Raw genomic sequence first — 14,752 nt, 5'->3', positions numbered from 1 at the left:
TACATTTTGTCCAGATTTTTGTCCAAATTTGCAGTGTAGATGAAAGTCAGAGGCAGTGCTCCACAAGTGCTGCTGGTTCCCTCTTCGTTGTTGTTCAGGTGATTTATTTCATGCACCTTGTGAGTGGGTGATGTTAAGCAGATTTACTTTGACCTGTGCAGATCAGAGTTGACAGATTCCACAGAAAATCACTTAATATGGGCACAGACTTTTTTTAGCTTCAGACTTTTTGTTTGATATTTTGAGCCGATTTTAGAACATTGTTTTCAATTGTCACAAGTCTCCTAGAAGCGAGGCGCTTGTTTCTGCGTGAGTTTGTTGTGTTCGGAACGACTTGAAAATGTGTGTGTATGTGTGTGTGTGTGACCCTCAGTTGTTTTGTATATGATGCCTAGCTTTTCTCTGTAACTATTTTATAAAGTCAGCAAGTGTATGATGCCTACTGTTTTGAAATCAGTTCATATTTTAGGGATAAAAGATATATCGGCTAGCATATCGGTATTGGCCGATATATGTCCTTTTTTTATGTTATCGTTATCGTTACCAATATTGGGCCGATAAATTTAAAGCCGATAAATAATTGATTATTTCCTTCAGCTGAGACTCTTCAGGTGTGCTCTGTTCACCACAATGGTTTTGAATGGCTTGAAATATGATTGGAATCACTTCAAAAAAGGAAAATGTGCTGCGAAAGTCATCATAACTGTGTGCTTGGGACTATATATCAGTATATAATAATATAATATATCGGTTATCGGCTTTCAAATATAAAGAATTATCGTTTATCGGTATCGGCCAAAATGTTCATATTGGTGCATCCCTCCATATTTTAAATGTGGTGTTTGTCAGACCCCTCTGTATGTCTGTCTGTCTGTCTGTATCAGATCAATTCATCTAGTCAATTCATCATTGGTCAGACAACAAATAAATGTGTTATCTTTGCCTGGTTAAACCATAAATGACTGAAGGCTTAATCTCCTTTATTAATTTAGAAGTAAAGATAAAATTGTTAAAATCATTCGCAGTCTTTTCACTCTATAGTGGAGATGAAATTGTCTGCATTGTTTTGCTGTACAGTGCTGGATCAGCTTTCAGTATTATAATAGACATTCATCCAGTGCATGCAAATACAAAGATAACAGTGCATGGTTTTGTCTTATAAAGGTCAGCTTACGTCTTTATCAGAAACACAAAACCTGAAAGAAAACCTGTTCTCAAGTGAGTCGTCAGTGATGTAGGAAGCAATGCAGTGCAACTAGGTTTCAGATGACAAAGAACAAGTTCAAATTAGCAGATAGAGAAACTTTCCTTTTTTTTTTCAAGATTCTTTGATGAATAGAAAGTTAAAAAGAAGAGCATTTATTTGAAATAGAAATCCTTTGTAACACTATAAATGTCTTTACTGTCACTTTTGATTATTTTAATGCTTCCTTGCTAAATAAAAGTATCAATTTATTTTAAAAAGAAATCTGGCCCCAAACTTTTGAATGGTAATATATTATTTCACAATGTGAAATAACAAATAACATTGTTTTAATTAAGTGTAATGTTTTTAGAATGACATCAGGAATCCACGAATAATAATTAGATAATTTGTATTTCTAAAATCCATAAGCCAATTCGGATTTAATGATATTCACTAGGTTAAAAATACTTCTGCAATTATGTTTTCTTGTCACTATAAAAATCTAAATTACAATAAGGGTTGATATTCATGAAACAGTCACTCTCGTGAACTTTCCAGCTATGCAGCACCAGTGTTTCTTTGTTGAAGTACACATCATGCAGACTAATTAATGAATAAACAGACGTTTGTTATTATGAGATACAACCCAGCTGATGACCCCTGCTTGTCTTTGTTTGTTAGTGTCAACTGTCTGTCACATGTATTTGTCATCCTGTGCGACCTTTCTCTCCCCTGTCCCCTCCCCTTCTTCCTATCTGTTGCATGTTCTAGTCTGTCCCATCTGCCCAGGTTTCTTCTAAGGCCACCCTGCAGGTGAGAGTTTTTTTTGCCAAAAGGATCCGCAATCTTCTCAAAAGTGCTGTGGACTTCTGATATTTTTAGAATAAAAAGGCTTTAAGGGTCTGTTTTTAAACCATTATTCATGAACAGCTTAAAACCCTAGTCTATGAGGGTGCTTTGGGGATCCCACATGAAGTACCACTGCACTGGGAGATAAGCTTTGCTTTAATACTTGTGAAACTGGGCACTCTTTGGCTTGGACATGTGTTTTTTTCTTTTTTTTTCTTAGCTTCTCTTCAGGCACTCTTTCAATGCAGCCTGTAAAGCTTCTATTTCCATCATGCCTTGAAGCGAGAGCCCTGTGCAGTCTCTACACTAACTCTATACCCACTTGCTTGTATGCCTGAAGTGCCATTATTGACAAAAAGCCTCACAAAGCATGAAGATCCTGCAGCTTATTTAACATGGAATAACACCATCCGCCAATGGCTGGGCCAAATGAACTTTAGCCCTGCAGTCTGGATTAGACTTGAGCCTGGCAACCAGTGGACTGCTGATGGGGTCTTTTCTTTTGTTGACAAGTTTTAAAGGGAACCCAGGCTCAGTTCACTCCTTTCTAATGCACAAAGACAGCAAATCAGGGCATGAACATGTCACAGAAAAGAAAAAAAAACTAAACAAATAAAATAAATTTCATTTGTTTGTTTGTCTTATATGTGTTTGCTCTGCCTCTTTGTGGATGACCAGGCCTAGTTTATAATTATAATCTCTGTTATAATTGGCTGGGATGTTGCCAGTATTATCTCTACATTGCCATTTCCTTTTTGTCTGTGTAAATGTTTCTGTTTGAGGTATAGGCTATTGTAGGGAAATTAGGATTCATGAAAGAGATTTAGAGACAGGTGAAATATTGCACGCTAACACAAATGCATAAACGTTTTGTTACTCAATTCTGTTGTACAGTATTATATATATTCTGGAGGGAATTGGTTTGGGGATTTGTTTTTAATGACCCCTACAAGTTCGATTAAACCATCAAAATATGAGGAAAATATTTTATATTTGTAAAAATTTTAAATACGAGGGAAGAACAAAACACTTAACTTGGTTAGGGTATTTATCTGACAAAATTATTTGGCAAAAAAGGGGGAAATTACTACAGCTACAGGTTTTATTTTACTATGCAAAAAATGCATGGAAAAACAAAATGCTCACAGGAGTAAGCATACATTGACTAGAACATAATCAGTTATAAATATTTTGTTGGTTCTCTCGTGTTTTTGCATGTGTTCTTAATTTCTTGACAGCTTGACCAAAAATTATATCCGCACAATTTGGCATGTTTTCATGTTTCATAGCCTGTCAGAAGTGTCTTACATGATTGTGTTCCCAAACACCAGCATCCGAACGCAAGATGACATGACAGCATTTATTGCGTTTAGTCGGCACACTTTGTAATGCAAGTGGCTTCAAGTGGCCACAGTTCCCCGATTGCAGCAACTTCCATTTTTATTACATTCACAACTTTGCAAACATATAGAGTTAGAATCAAATCAGCATATTAGACTGATTTCTTAAAGATAATCTGCCATCACAGCAATAACTGGTATTTTAATTTATAAAAATATTTCTCACTTTTTCATCAAATTACTGTTGGCCCAAACTTTTGAACGGAAGAGTATGTATATATCAATAATTCTAAAATAAATACTAAAATTAAAACAATTCAAGCAGTATCTTCAAATCTAACATTTTGTGTCGTATTAAAAAAGCAAATGCCATATTTTCCCATTCACTAGAATGTTTCAGTTTAGGAATATTTTAGTATTATCAAGTGTTGGTATTTTGTTGTGCCTTTTCTTAGGTAAGAGCCAAAATGATGTTAATATCTCTCGTTCTATCATTCATAGCACTGTGAAGAGAACAAGTTCATCCGAGCACGTCGGCCCCAACAACAGGAAAGACAGCGGGGTGGACTCCAAAAGCAATCGAACACGCACTGGTTCCACTGGGAGCAACTCCAGTGGCAAGAAAACCACAGAAAAGTATGGAAATTTATATATATATATTCATGTGATTTAAAAAATAATTTTTACCTAAAATGGGTAACTGAATAAGATGACTCATACAATCAAACATTGCACACACACATAGAGAAGCACATTTGGGTGACTTGTTTCCTTTCTCACCCCGCAGCAAACAGAGGGAGCCTGTTTTCTGCGCAGGTAAGAGTCAGGTGCCCTGTTCCCATGTGATAGAGTATGAACCAGGACTGGATCAGTCACAAACAAAGCAATGGTTATGCTGTCATTTCTCTTTTTGACTGGACTTTCCAAAAAGTACAAACTTTGCTAACTCTTGTCAAGCACTCTAAATTAATGGCTGACCAACCAGAAGTTCTTTTGTTTTGCAGCAATGCAGCTCATTTAGTAGGTGGGAAAATCAAGGGAATTTTTTTTCCCCCAGAGCTTTCTCCCTTTGTGCTCTCCAGTCATGGCTCATGAAGCTCACTGTCTATATTGTGCTGTACAGTCTTTTTTCAGTTCATTTCGCAGTTCAATTACCTGCTCTTCTTTTATCAGTAACACCATCTCTTACCAAAAACATTTCCACTGTTTCTCATTTTTGTGTTTGTATACTTATATTTTATGCTTTTATATTTATGAAATTTCATTTTTGTCAAATTTATATTTTTTATGCATTTGCTCACAAAATTAGAACTATAATATATATAAAATAAATAATTCCGTTAATATAAAATTGTTACTGTAATATAAGCATAGAAACTGCACTGAGAGAGGAATTAACATAACTCTGTAGAGTACAGGGTCTTTTTCAAATAAAAGAAGCTTGAAATTTTCAAGGTCCGATAGGCGTTTATAGTCATTGTGTTTATCTATTATACATCAGTTTTGGTCCGAAGCTGTTCAGTCTTCATTTTTTTAAAGAATACAAAGGAATTCAGCAGCAGTTCTTGGGAATGTCAGAGCCAATTAGATTTGGTATCAGTTTAAAGCAGAGCGTCCAGTGTGCGCAGCCTTATGAGGCAGAATAAAATTAACTCCTCTGCCTGAAGGCAGAATTTGCATGTTCCTTATTGTATATTTGACCCAGTTGCTGTATTTAACTGTGCCAAAAACTGTGATTAATTGAAGTCATCAAGACAGCAATTCCAGATGTTAAATATACAGTACACCAAATTAATCAAACACCAGTGGAGATTTGTTAAATAGAGCGCTTGACAAATGAAACGACTTTCCCGGAGGAGCTTGTAGAGTAATTACCCAGACATGGAAACCTGGGATCTTATGAACAGGGATCTGCCTTTCCATGAGCCATCTTCTGCCATCTTACATGTTTGTCTCTGTCTCTATACGTTCACAAAGGGATGCGACGTGTGACACACTGCAAAGGTAGGCACTGTTTGTCAACTGCCCCTTGTGTGAGCAGCTCTGTGGATACAGCTTGATTCTCGAAGCCAGAGGGAAGTTATTTAAATCACTTCAGCAATTAAAGAAGGCAATTACAACTCTGCTTACACATGCAATGACAGCTGGTAGAGTTGAGAATCATTATTTATGAAGTGCCAGATACTGTAAAATGATTTAAATAAAGACCCCATGAACAACCAGTGTTTACAGGAAATGACATCATAGAGGCCCCTGCAGACTCATGACTGTGTGTCAAGGCCAATAAATTGCTTAAAATATCAGATAATTTGAGCTTTTTATGACAAGACAAGGTTAGTGCAGGAGGTAAAATGTCATGTTGTGCATTAAAAAAATTATAATATTTATGAATTAAAAATTAATGTTATTTGTAAACAAAATACTTTTACATTGAAAAATGTATTTAAAAACTTTAGTTTAATGTGTACACTCAATTAAGATGTGCACACTCACATGTATGTAAGGTGTAAGGAAAATATTTATTTTAGAGTTATGTTTTTTTTTTTACCATATGAATCCAACATGAATATAAAGAGTATATTTTTAAAAACTTGACATATGTTTTAAACTAGATTTTTAAATGATTTTTGCCACAAACCTGTGATTTTAAGGGGTCTTAACCAGGTTGCTAATATGTTTACATTTCGGCTGTAAGAATCATATAATGTCCCTTTACACAGTTTAAACTGGTATTCTAGAAAGTATGGTAATCTGGCTGACTTTGACAGCTCTGGCTTCATATTATGACAGAATCGGCTCCCACAGAGCTGTCTTGCGTAAAGGTCTGGGTTGATTAGACAAATGCGTGTGTGATAGAAGCTCCCACCTTCCTCCAGACATGCCACCCTTCCCAATAAACTAATGCGCACTCTGTAACACCCTTCTGAGTGATGCCAACCTGTGTTTGATTGCAGTGGAGCTAAAACACAAGCTGGTAACTCTTGAGTGATGCTGCTCTGACAGCTCCTGGGTGTTTTGCTCACTGCTCATGGCACTTGTTTTTCCACATGCACCATGGGAACACAACAGTTTCCTGCAGTCACACAGCAGCTCACTGGATGGTTTTTAGTCCAATAGTTTAATGCCACTTTTTGCTCCACGCACACATATTTGTTCTTTCAGTCCCGTAAAGGGCATTTATCATCTTGCGTCAACTAGCTCTTCTGATTTTTTTCCCCCTCTGAAACTGAAGTTTGGTGTTTATCATAAATCTAAAATTAAATGTCAGACACATGCATATCTATGTGCATCACTAGGTGGAAATTATTTTCCCCAAACTATAGTCTTCGATGTTGATGCAAAATTTGAACGACTCACTGTGTTTTATAGTCACAATAAAACTCGTAAGGCAAGTAAATTAAAATAATGTATCTTCAGAATAATTTTTTTCAGTTTGTTTCCAGTATTTCTGGTTTTCCTCTAGGATAATAGGTCATATGCACCTTCCCTACCCACTGTAATCAGCACTGTAAAAATCATTTTCGCAATCTGCATTTTTGGCTTGCTTTCCAGAAAAAAGTAAATATATTTAAAAACCAGACCATAATTTGTAAGAAAAATAAATGAATAAAACAAATATATATTTTTTGCAAAATATATTTTGAGTTAATTTTTTTAGTTTATAAAAGTTTATTTTTCTTATCTCATTGACTTTTTTAAGCATAAATATCTCTAAGTCTTGCTCAATGTTTGCTTAAAACATTAAAAAATATAAGATTATATAAACTTCTTAATTCAAAATATATTGTTTGAAAATGATCATTTGCTGAATTGATTTTGCTTTAATGATGTTTATGTAAAACAAGACAAAAATACTGATTGAGAAAACGATTGTTTTGCAGTGTGGTTTCTTAGTATTGTGGAAGCCTTGTCGTCTTGTTAGTATGGTGGAATCTAAATCTGTTGGACCATGTCTGATCATGATTATACTTCATCCCACCTCTCCACCCTCTCCTGCACCTGCCCTGTCCAATTTGACCACTTCACCTAGTAACCGTGCAGATCTACCTGCACCGACCGTCAAAAAGGACCGGATCCGCCGAACCCCCCAAATCCACGTCAACCGTGCCCTCGCAGTCTGCGAACACCCCGTCAGAGGCCAAGATTGTGTCTGACAGAGCGGCCCGGCTCGGGAGCCGAAAGATCCCTCCGTTTACCCTTCCTCTGAGGAAGTGTACTTCTCAGTCAGTCCACTCGCCCTCAGATATGCCCTCTTACAGGAGTCCAATCAAATCTCCCAGCCAGTATTTTCAAATCTGTTACTAAGCAAAACAGCTGTAATATTAGCCTTAGTCAGGTGTTAAGGATCTTAATATGTGTCTTTTGTTCTGTTTCGTTCTTTTTGTTTTGATTGTCACACTTTGATTTGGTTTAGTTTCATGTTGTTTCTGTCCATGTATGTTCACACTTTTGTCTTTTTGCTTTTGAATAGATTTCTTTTGTTCAAGTGTGCATTTTATTAACTGTCCATTTCCTTTTCCATCATGCATGCATGCATATCTGTGACTTTATTTTGTGTCTATTACTAATTTACCAAACCATGAAATTGCTGTATTCACATGCTTCTGCATTTGATTTCGCAATGTTTGTCTTTACATTTAAATGGACTGTATCTCAAATACTGTACGTAATAAAATGTATCAAATCATTACCTTTTAAATCTCACTGACCTATTTAATTATTTGCAGAACATAATATATATTATTCTAAACACTGTTGCAATTCCTTCTAATTCTCCTTTTGGGATAAAATCCTTTTATTTTGTCTTGAATTAACATTTAATCTCCTCTTAAAATACATTACCATTCAAAGTTTGGGGTCAATAAGATTTTTTCATGTTTTTTGAAATAAGTCTCTTATGCTCACCAAGGCTGCATTTATTCGACCAAAAATACAGCAAGAACAGTAATAGTGTGGACTATTATTACAATTTTATAGCATATTTTAAGATGTAATTTATTCCTGTGATGGCAAAGTTAAATTTTCAACATCATTACTCCAGTCTTCAGTGTCACATGATCCTTCAGGAATCATTCTAATATTCTGATTGGCCGCTCAAGAAACATTTCTTATTATCAATGCTGAAAACAGTTGTGTTACTTAATATTTCTGTGTAAACCATTATACATCTTTTCAGAATTCTTTGATGAATAGAAAGATCAAAAGAACAGCATGAATTTGATGCTAAAAGCTTTAAAATGAATCCTTGCTTAATAAAAGTATTAATTGTTTTTTTTTAAAATGGCCCCAAACTTTTGAAAGGTAGTATATGTCTTCATAATTCTATCTCAGTCAGATGTCACAGTGATCCTTCGGTGACCCATGCATTTTCTTGCTCTAAAAATCTGTGTTGCTTTTTCTAGATGAAGGGTATGTCAAAATGTATTTGAAGGGACGACCCATCACCATGTACATGCCCAAAGACCTGGTGGACACATACTGCCTGGAAACAAAGGCTGACTTGCCTCCTAAAAAACTGAAACTAGACTGGGTGTATCCTTTTATTTGCTGCATGTGAAATAGAAATGGAGCTGCATTAGATTGATTCTTGTATTGAACGCTCATTGCTGTAAGATTGAATTACCCGTTGATTTATTATTGCACAGAGAATGAGCTTGTAAAAATGTCACAAGTTAAATGATGGATGTGGTTTCTAGGTCAAAGTCATGTTAAAATTACTGCGCATAATTTAAAGCTTCTTGAACGTGGACCTCAAAAGAAAGTATTATTCACTGTGATGTACTAATTCCATATTCTCATTCCAAGTTGCTGAATTTTGAAGCTTGAAGAATGTCTTATCACATACCCTGTTTCTCTCTGGCTCAGCTGAGCACTGCAGCCTGTTGGAGTAGGATATTTTCTGTACTTCTTACCCATAATGCATTTGGTATATTCCCTGAAAAGGACTTTGTTAGACATAACTGAGGGTTTTCACGGAAAAAGCCCTTCATTGCTGAGGTTTGTTCATTGTTAAGCTCATCTACTAGTTTTTGCTCTGAAAATTGCCATGAAACGTAAGTTACCGTTACCGAGTGAAATGGCTTCTCAAACAAGAAAAAATGTAGGGCGGGACTTGATTTTTGACATAAGGAATTGATTGGATGGTTGTGGTTTGCTATTGCTGTGATGGGAAGTTAACAGAAATATTTAAAATAAAATGATGTACACAGATAAATCATTTATAATAAATACTTAAATATTCCCTAAAAAAAATCCATTTTGATTTCATGGTGACTTTAACTATGACCCAGTTACGGTTACCGGGGCCGCGACTGTCGATCCAACCTGTACTTGCTCCCGACGGGGGAAACGGTTTACTTCATCGCCTCTGTTGTCGTGCTGTATAATGTGGATGAGCAACTACAAAGACACTACACTGGACATACTGATGATATCAAGTGGTAAGACTTACATTTCTATCAGTATGATGTCATTGTCCATGTGGTCATCATAGCATACACTGATGTCACACTCTGTAAGATCATTAGACTTGTACATTACACTTGCACATATTTTCATCACCTCAGATATTTTAATAAACTGCCATGTTGAAAGAACATGCTGCTGCTTAAATTATTATCCATTATTATACCATTGTTTTGTCTCAAGATTCACACCGGTAATGTTTTTTTTTAAGGCACATTTATAAAAGCTACTTAAATGCCCTAATTAAACTAAGCCCTAATCCTGGCTTAATCTAAGCCCTGTCTGTTAACCCGGGCCAAAATGTAATTAAATTAGTCCAACTATATTTAACATTGAAGTGTCAGGTTCATATTGAGGACTTTCCCTATTTAAACATCCTATTTTCCACTTAACTTTCTCTTAATAAAACTATTCAACCTCCATGAGAGGTCAGTAAGATTTAAACAAAAAAATAAAATAATTAAGGTTACAATTTATTTTAAGGTGACGTAGTTACATTGTACTTACTCAAATACTAACACAGCTACAACACAACTGATCACACCACTGTCAGAAGACTTTGTTCTAAACACGGAAAACCTCATACTTTTTCATCTGTAGAGGAACTTAAAGAATGTCTAATCTAAGTCAAAGGCCTTGAGCAAGAAAAGCATCAACAGAAACCAAAGACCTGTGATTAAAATGTAGATGATCGGTTTCCTGTGTTTATGATCGGTCCTGTGACTCATAATGTTCAAAGTCATTGTGTTGTGATGGCATTGACTCAAGAGACATGAATGTGGGATGTCCTCTTACTGCTGTGTCATCGCCTCACTCCTCAACAGTCCCAGCTGTCCACATCTTTAACCTCTTTTCTCTTCCCCTACAGCCTCGCTGTCCATCCCGATAAAATCACCATAGCAACAGGACAAGTGGCTGGCACATCCTCAGATGGAAAAGTAAGATTGGTTATTCAGCTCAGATATTTTAAACCGGTGTCATTCGTAACCATTAATAGCTTGATCTAGCATTATATCCTAATTATCAGATGCGCCTCAGGAGTCTGTCATAACAAATGTGCATGATCACAATCTCAAATCCACATGCTTTAAATAGAAGTTGAATTGGTCTAATATGCTCAGTGAGTCTGTCTGTGTCTGGCAGCAGTTGGCTCCTCACGTGCGAGTGTGGGACTCTGTGAGTTTGAACACGTTGCACATCCTTGGAACCGGTTTCTTTGACCGAGCTCTGGTCTGCCTCTCCTTCTCCAAGTCGGTAAGAGACATGTTACCAAATAAACGTTGTCATGTGCCACAGCAAAATACAGCCTACATTTGTGGGTGATACTTCTGTATTTTCTTTTCTTTAAATGTACCTGTCATAAGATCTTTAGAGTGATAAAAATGTCTTTTAAAACATTCAGAACGGTGGAAGCTGGTTGTGTGTTGTGGATGACTCCAATGACCACATTCTCTCTGTGTGGGACTGGCAGAGGGAAGAAAGACTAGCTGAAGTCAAGGTGAGTGCTTCATAATTGATAGCAGTGTCTACTTTTGTGTTAGCGTACCTTGTATGTCAACAAGGGCAGTTCACAAGTAAACTGATTGTTTTTATTATGCACATCTTTACAACTTCTCTTTCTCTGCCCTCACAGTGCTCAAATGAGTCAATCTTTGCTGCTGATTTCCACCCGACAGATGCTAATATAATTGTCACGTGTGGAAAGTCGCATCTTTACTTCTGGTCATTAGAAAAAGGGTCTCTTGTGAAAAAACAGGGTCTTTTTGAGGTAATCTCCTTTAAGACTTTGTGGTCAGATTCAATGAAACTTTTCTATTTTATTCAAATTTCATTTTTTGCTGAATGATAGCATGATGCATGTTTAGATATGGTAAAACATCATGCACACTTGCAGTCAAATGTTTTGACACATCAAAACTATAAAATAACACAAATGGAAGTACTGTATAGGAGTTCCAATTAAAACATTTTTAGCTTCATCTGGTGCATAATGGGATTAACTAAACGAAAATGATCTAAAATTTTACTTTAGTTAAGAAATGTATACACTGCCATTCAAAAGTCTGGGATTGATAAGATTGTTTCATGTTTTTGAAAGAAGTCTCTTATGCTCACCAAGGCTGCATTTATTTGATCAAAAATACGGCAAGTAACAGTAATATTGTTAAAATTATTGCAATTTAAAATAACTGTTTTCTATATTCATATATTTTAAAATGTAATTTATTCCTGTGATGGCAAAGCTGAATATTCAGCAGTCAATACTCCAGTCTTCAGTGTCACATGACGCTTCAGAAATCATTCTAATGCTGATTTGCTGCTCAAGAAACATTTATTATTATCATCAATGTTGAAAGATGATTTTTTGATATTTTTGTGGAAACCTTTCTTTTTTTCAGGATTCTTTGATGTATAAAAATGTTCTCAAGAAGAATTTATTTGAAATATGAATATTTTGATACATTATAAATGTGCTTACTTTAACCTTTGATCAATTTAATGTGTCTTTGGCCTTGGCGAATAAAAGTATTAAATTCTTTCAAAAATGTTATATTTGTCTCCAAAACTAATTTCCAGCATTCAAGCATAAGCCTTTAGATTTAAAGGCTCTTAAGATCATGAGAAACATAAATTCAGTCAAATGTGTCCAAACATTTCACTGTGTAGTTGTAGAATATATAAAACACATGTATTATCATATTTTTTTGTGTGTGTGTGATACATCTATTGCATTTCTGCTTTAAAAATAAAGTAATATTTATGTTTCTTGCAGAAACAAGAGAAGCCCAAGTTTGTATTGTGTGTGACTTTTTCAGAAAACGGCGACGCCATCACTGGAGACTCGAGTGGAAATATACTTGTGTGGGGCAAAGGTAAAAGAATAAAAGGTTTATTATTACTAGTGAGTTATTTAGTGATTTATTTGAATGTTTTGTATAAGCCTACCTCCATTGAACTTTGTAAAATATGTATTTTATGAAATTCACTTATGAATGTTGTTTGTACAGTATAACAGCTGTGTGTTATCTAAGGGTGAGCCTGCTGCTACCAACAAAACATTCTTTATTTAGTGATAATAAAAGAGATTGTGCTCCATTTTTACACAAATCAATAAGACTCTTTTCATATAGGCTGTGAACACCTTTGATTGTTATACTGATGCTGGTTTACAGTACAGGTTTATATAATGCTTGTTTTCTGGTCATGGCTCACAGGTTCTAATCGTATTAGCTTGGCCATTCAGGGAGCACATGAGGCAAGCGTCTTTGCACTTTGCATGTTGAGAAATGGGACTCTGGTCTCAGGTGGGAAGGACCGTAAACTCATCTCATGGGATGAAAATTATCAAAATATTCAAACAGTGGAGGTAAGGCATACTTGGATATCATTTTGATGCAGTATGCATTTATATGCTTGAATAGTAGCACCAGATTCAAGCAGGTATCCATCATTTACCACCAATTTGATATGTAACTTTCAGGTGCCCGAGTTATATGGCCCTATTCGAACTGTGGCTGAAGGACGGGGAGAAACGGTTCTTATTGGCACCACCAAAAACTATGTCCTACAAGGCAGTCTGGATGGAGAGTTTATCCCCATCACCCAGGTAAGTTTACCAGTATATGTACAATACCGAAGAGTAAATGAATAGTTATGGATATAGAATAAAATTGAGAAAAAAAACATGGTTTTCCAATGTCCGCTGGGGTCTTTGAAGTACTCCAAGATATTTAATATACATAAAATATAGACTTATATTTAATTGAATAAATTATACCATAGTTATTAACCAATTTTTTAAGTTCTATCTAATTATTTATTCAAATATTTTTTTGAGAAGAATGTGTCTATACTGGTCAATATTGGATATATATATATTGAAGACTAGGCATTTATAATTCCTTATAAATGCCTTTAAATATTAAAAAATATATATACTGTATATTGAAATTATTAAATTATAAAATATATTATTTTATAATTTAATAAAACTGTCAAATGTAATCTTTAGCAAATCTCAAAATGAATATCCATTTTCATGCTGTAGATTATAATATCTGAAATATGCCTACATTCACTTGTAGCATTTAAAACGATTTACTTTTGTTTTTGATGTTTTATTGTAAAACGATTTAGGCATATACTTCTGTATTCAGTCTGTATTCTGGCCTTAATATAAAATAATAATAACATGAAATAATTATTGGCTTATCAGTATCAGACAGAATATTAAAATCGGTGCATCACTTCTAGTAGTAATGTTAGTTAATGAGTTTGACTGCGGATTTATTCCCTGGTATGTTGAAAGAAAATTATTTTTTTTTAGTGTAAAAGAGTAACTCGGTTTGTGGATCTAATACAGAATATGATTGATGTTTGAAACCTTCTTTGAGATTCAAACCAAATGTTTGCATCTGTTTGATTATAAGGGCCACACAGATGAGCTATGGGGCCTGACCGTACATCCGCTGAAGCATCAGTTCCTCACCTGTGGCTATGACAAGCATGTCTGCCTGTGGGATTCAGGCTCCCATCAGCCCATCTGGTCCAAAACATTGGAGGTGAGCGACCTGCCTCTGTAGGCTTCACTTGCATTACTATAGTGTCATCTCACAGCTTGCACATCGGTTTCTTGTTATTGAAAACCTTGCCACTACTACAACTATAATGAAAAGAGCTCTGGTGTTCCTTAGGCTGAGATGTAACCGCATTTGTGTTGACAGGATGTTTGATTGAGCATGTATGTGTGTTTCCCTCATGGACAGGACGCCGCTCAGTCGGCCGGCTTCCACCCTTCTGGGGCAACGGTTGCTATAGGAACTCAGATGGGCAGGTGAGGCGAGCCATTTCTTTTCATCGATGGGGTCCCTGACACATCATTACAATTCAGGAAAGTGGTCTAATAGAGTGT

General features: G+C 35.6%; 1 protein-coding gene across 11 annotated transcripts in view; it reads left to right on the top strand.

Annotated features, from left to right (window-relative positions):
• Positions 1-14,752, top strand: part of eml1 (EMAP like 1) — a 47,871-nt gene that overhangs the window by 29,403 nt on the left and 3,716 nt on the right. For 3 of the 11 annotated variants that reach the window (XM_079853124.1, XM_079853125.1, XM_079853131.1), the window contains exons 4-16: positions 3,877-4,011; positions 4,163-4,191; positions 8,778-8,907; positions 9,666-9,815; positions 10,709-10,778; positions 10,984-11,094; positions 11,243-11,338; positions 11,474-11,608; positions 12,614-12,713; positions 13,056-13,207; positions 13,322-13,447; positions 14,271-14,402; positions 14,607-14,674. In XM_079853124.1, the coding sequence (XP_079709250.1) occupies positions 3,877-4,011; positions 4,163-4,191; positions 8,778-8,907; positions 9,666-9,815; positions 10,709-10,778; positions 10,984-11,094; positions 11,243-11,338; positions 11,474-11,608; positions 12,614-12,713; positions 13,056-13,207; positions 13,322-13,447; positions 14,271-14,402; positions 14,607-14,674 (1,434 nt within the window). Of the gene's footprint in view, positions 1-1,957; positions 2,000-3,876; positions 4,012-4,162; positions 4,192-5,352; positions 5,380-8,777; positions 8,908-9,665; positions 9,816-10,708; positions 10,779-10,983; positions 11,095-11,242; positions 11,339-11,473; positions 11,609-12,613; positions 12,714-13,055; positions 13,208-13,321; positions 13,448-14,270; positions 14,403-14,606; positions 14,675-14,752 lie in introns of all 11 variants that reach the window. The other 8 variants (XM_079853128.1, XM_079853123.1, XM_079853133.1 and 5 more) reach the window with 6 other exon arrangements.

This window comes from Squalius cephalus, assembly GCF_949319135.1.
Source record: "Squalius cephalus genome assembly, chromosome: 20".
Taxonomy (NCBI): Eukaryota; Metazoa; Chordata; class Actinopteri; order Cypriniformes; family Leuciscidae; genus Squalius; species Squalius cephalus.
This window is presented reverse-complemented; position numbering and strand designations above follow the sequence as displayed.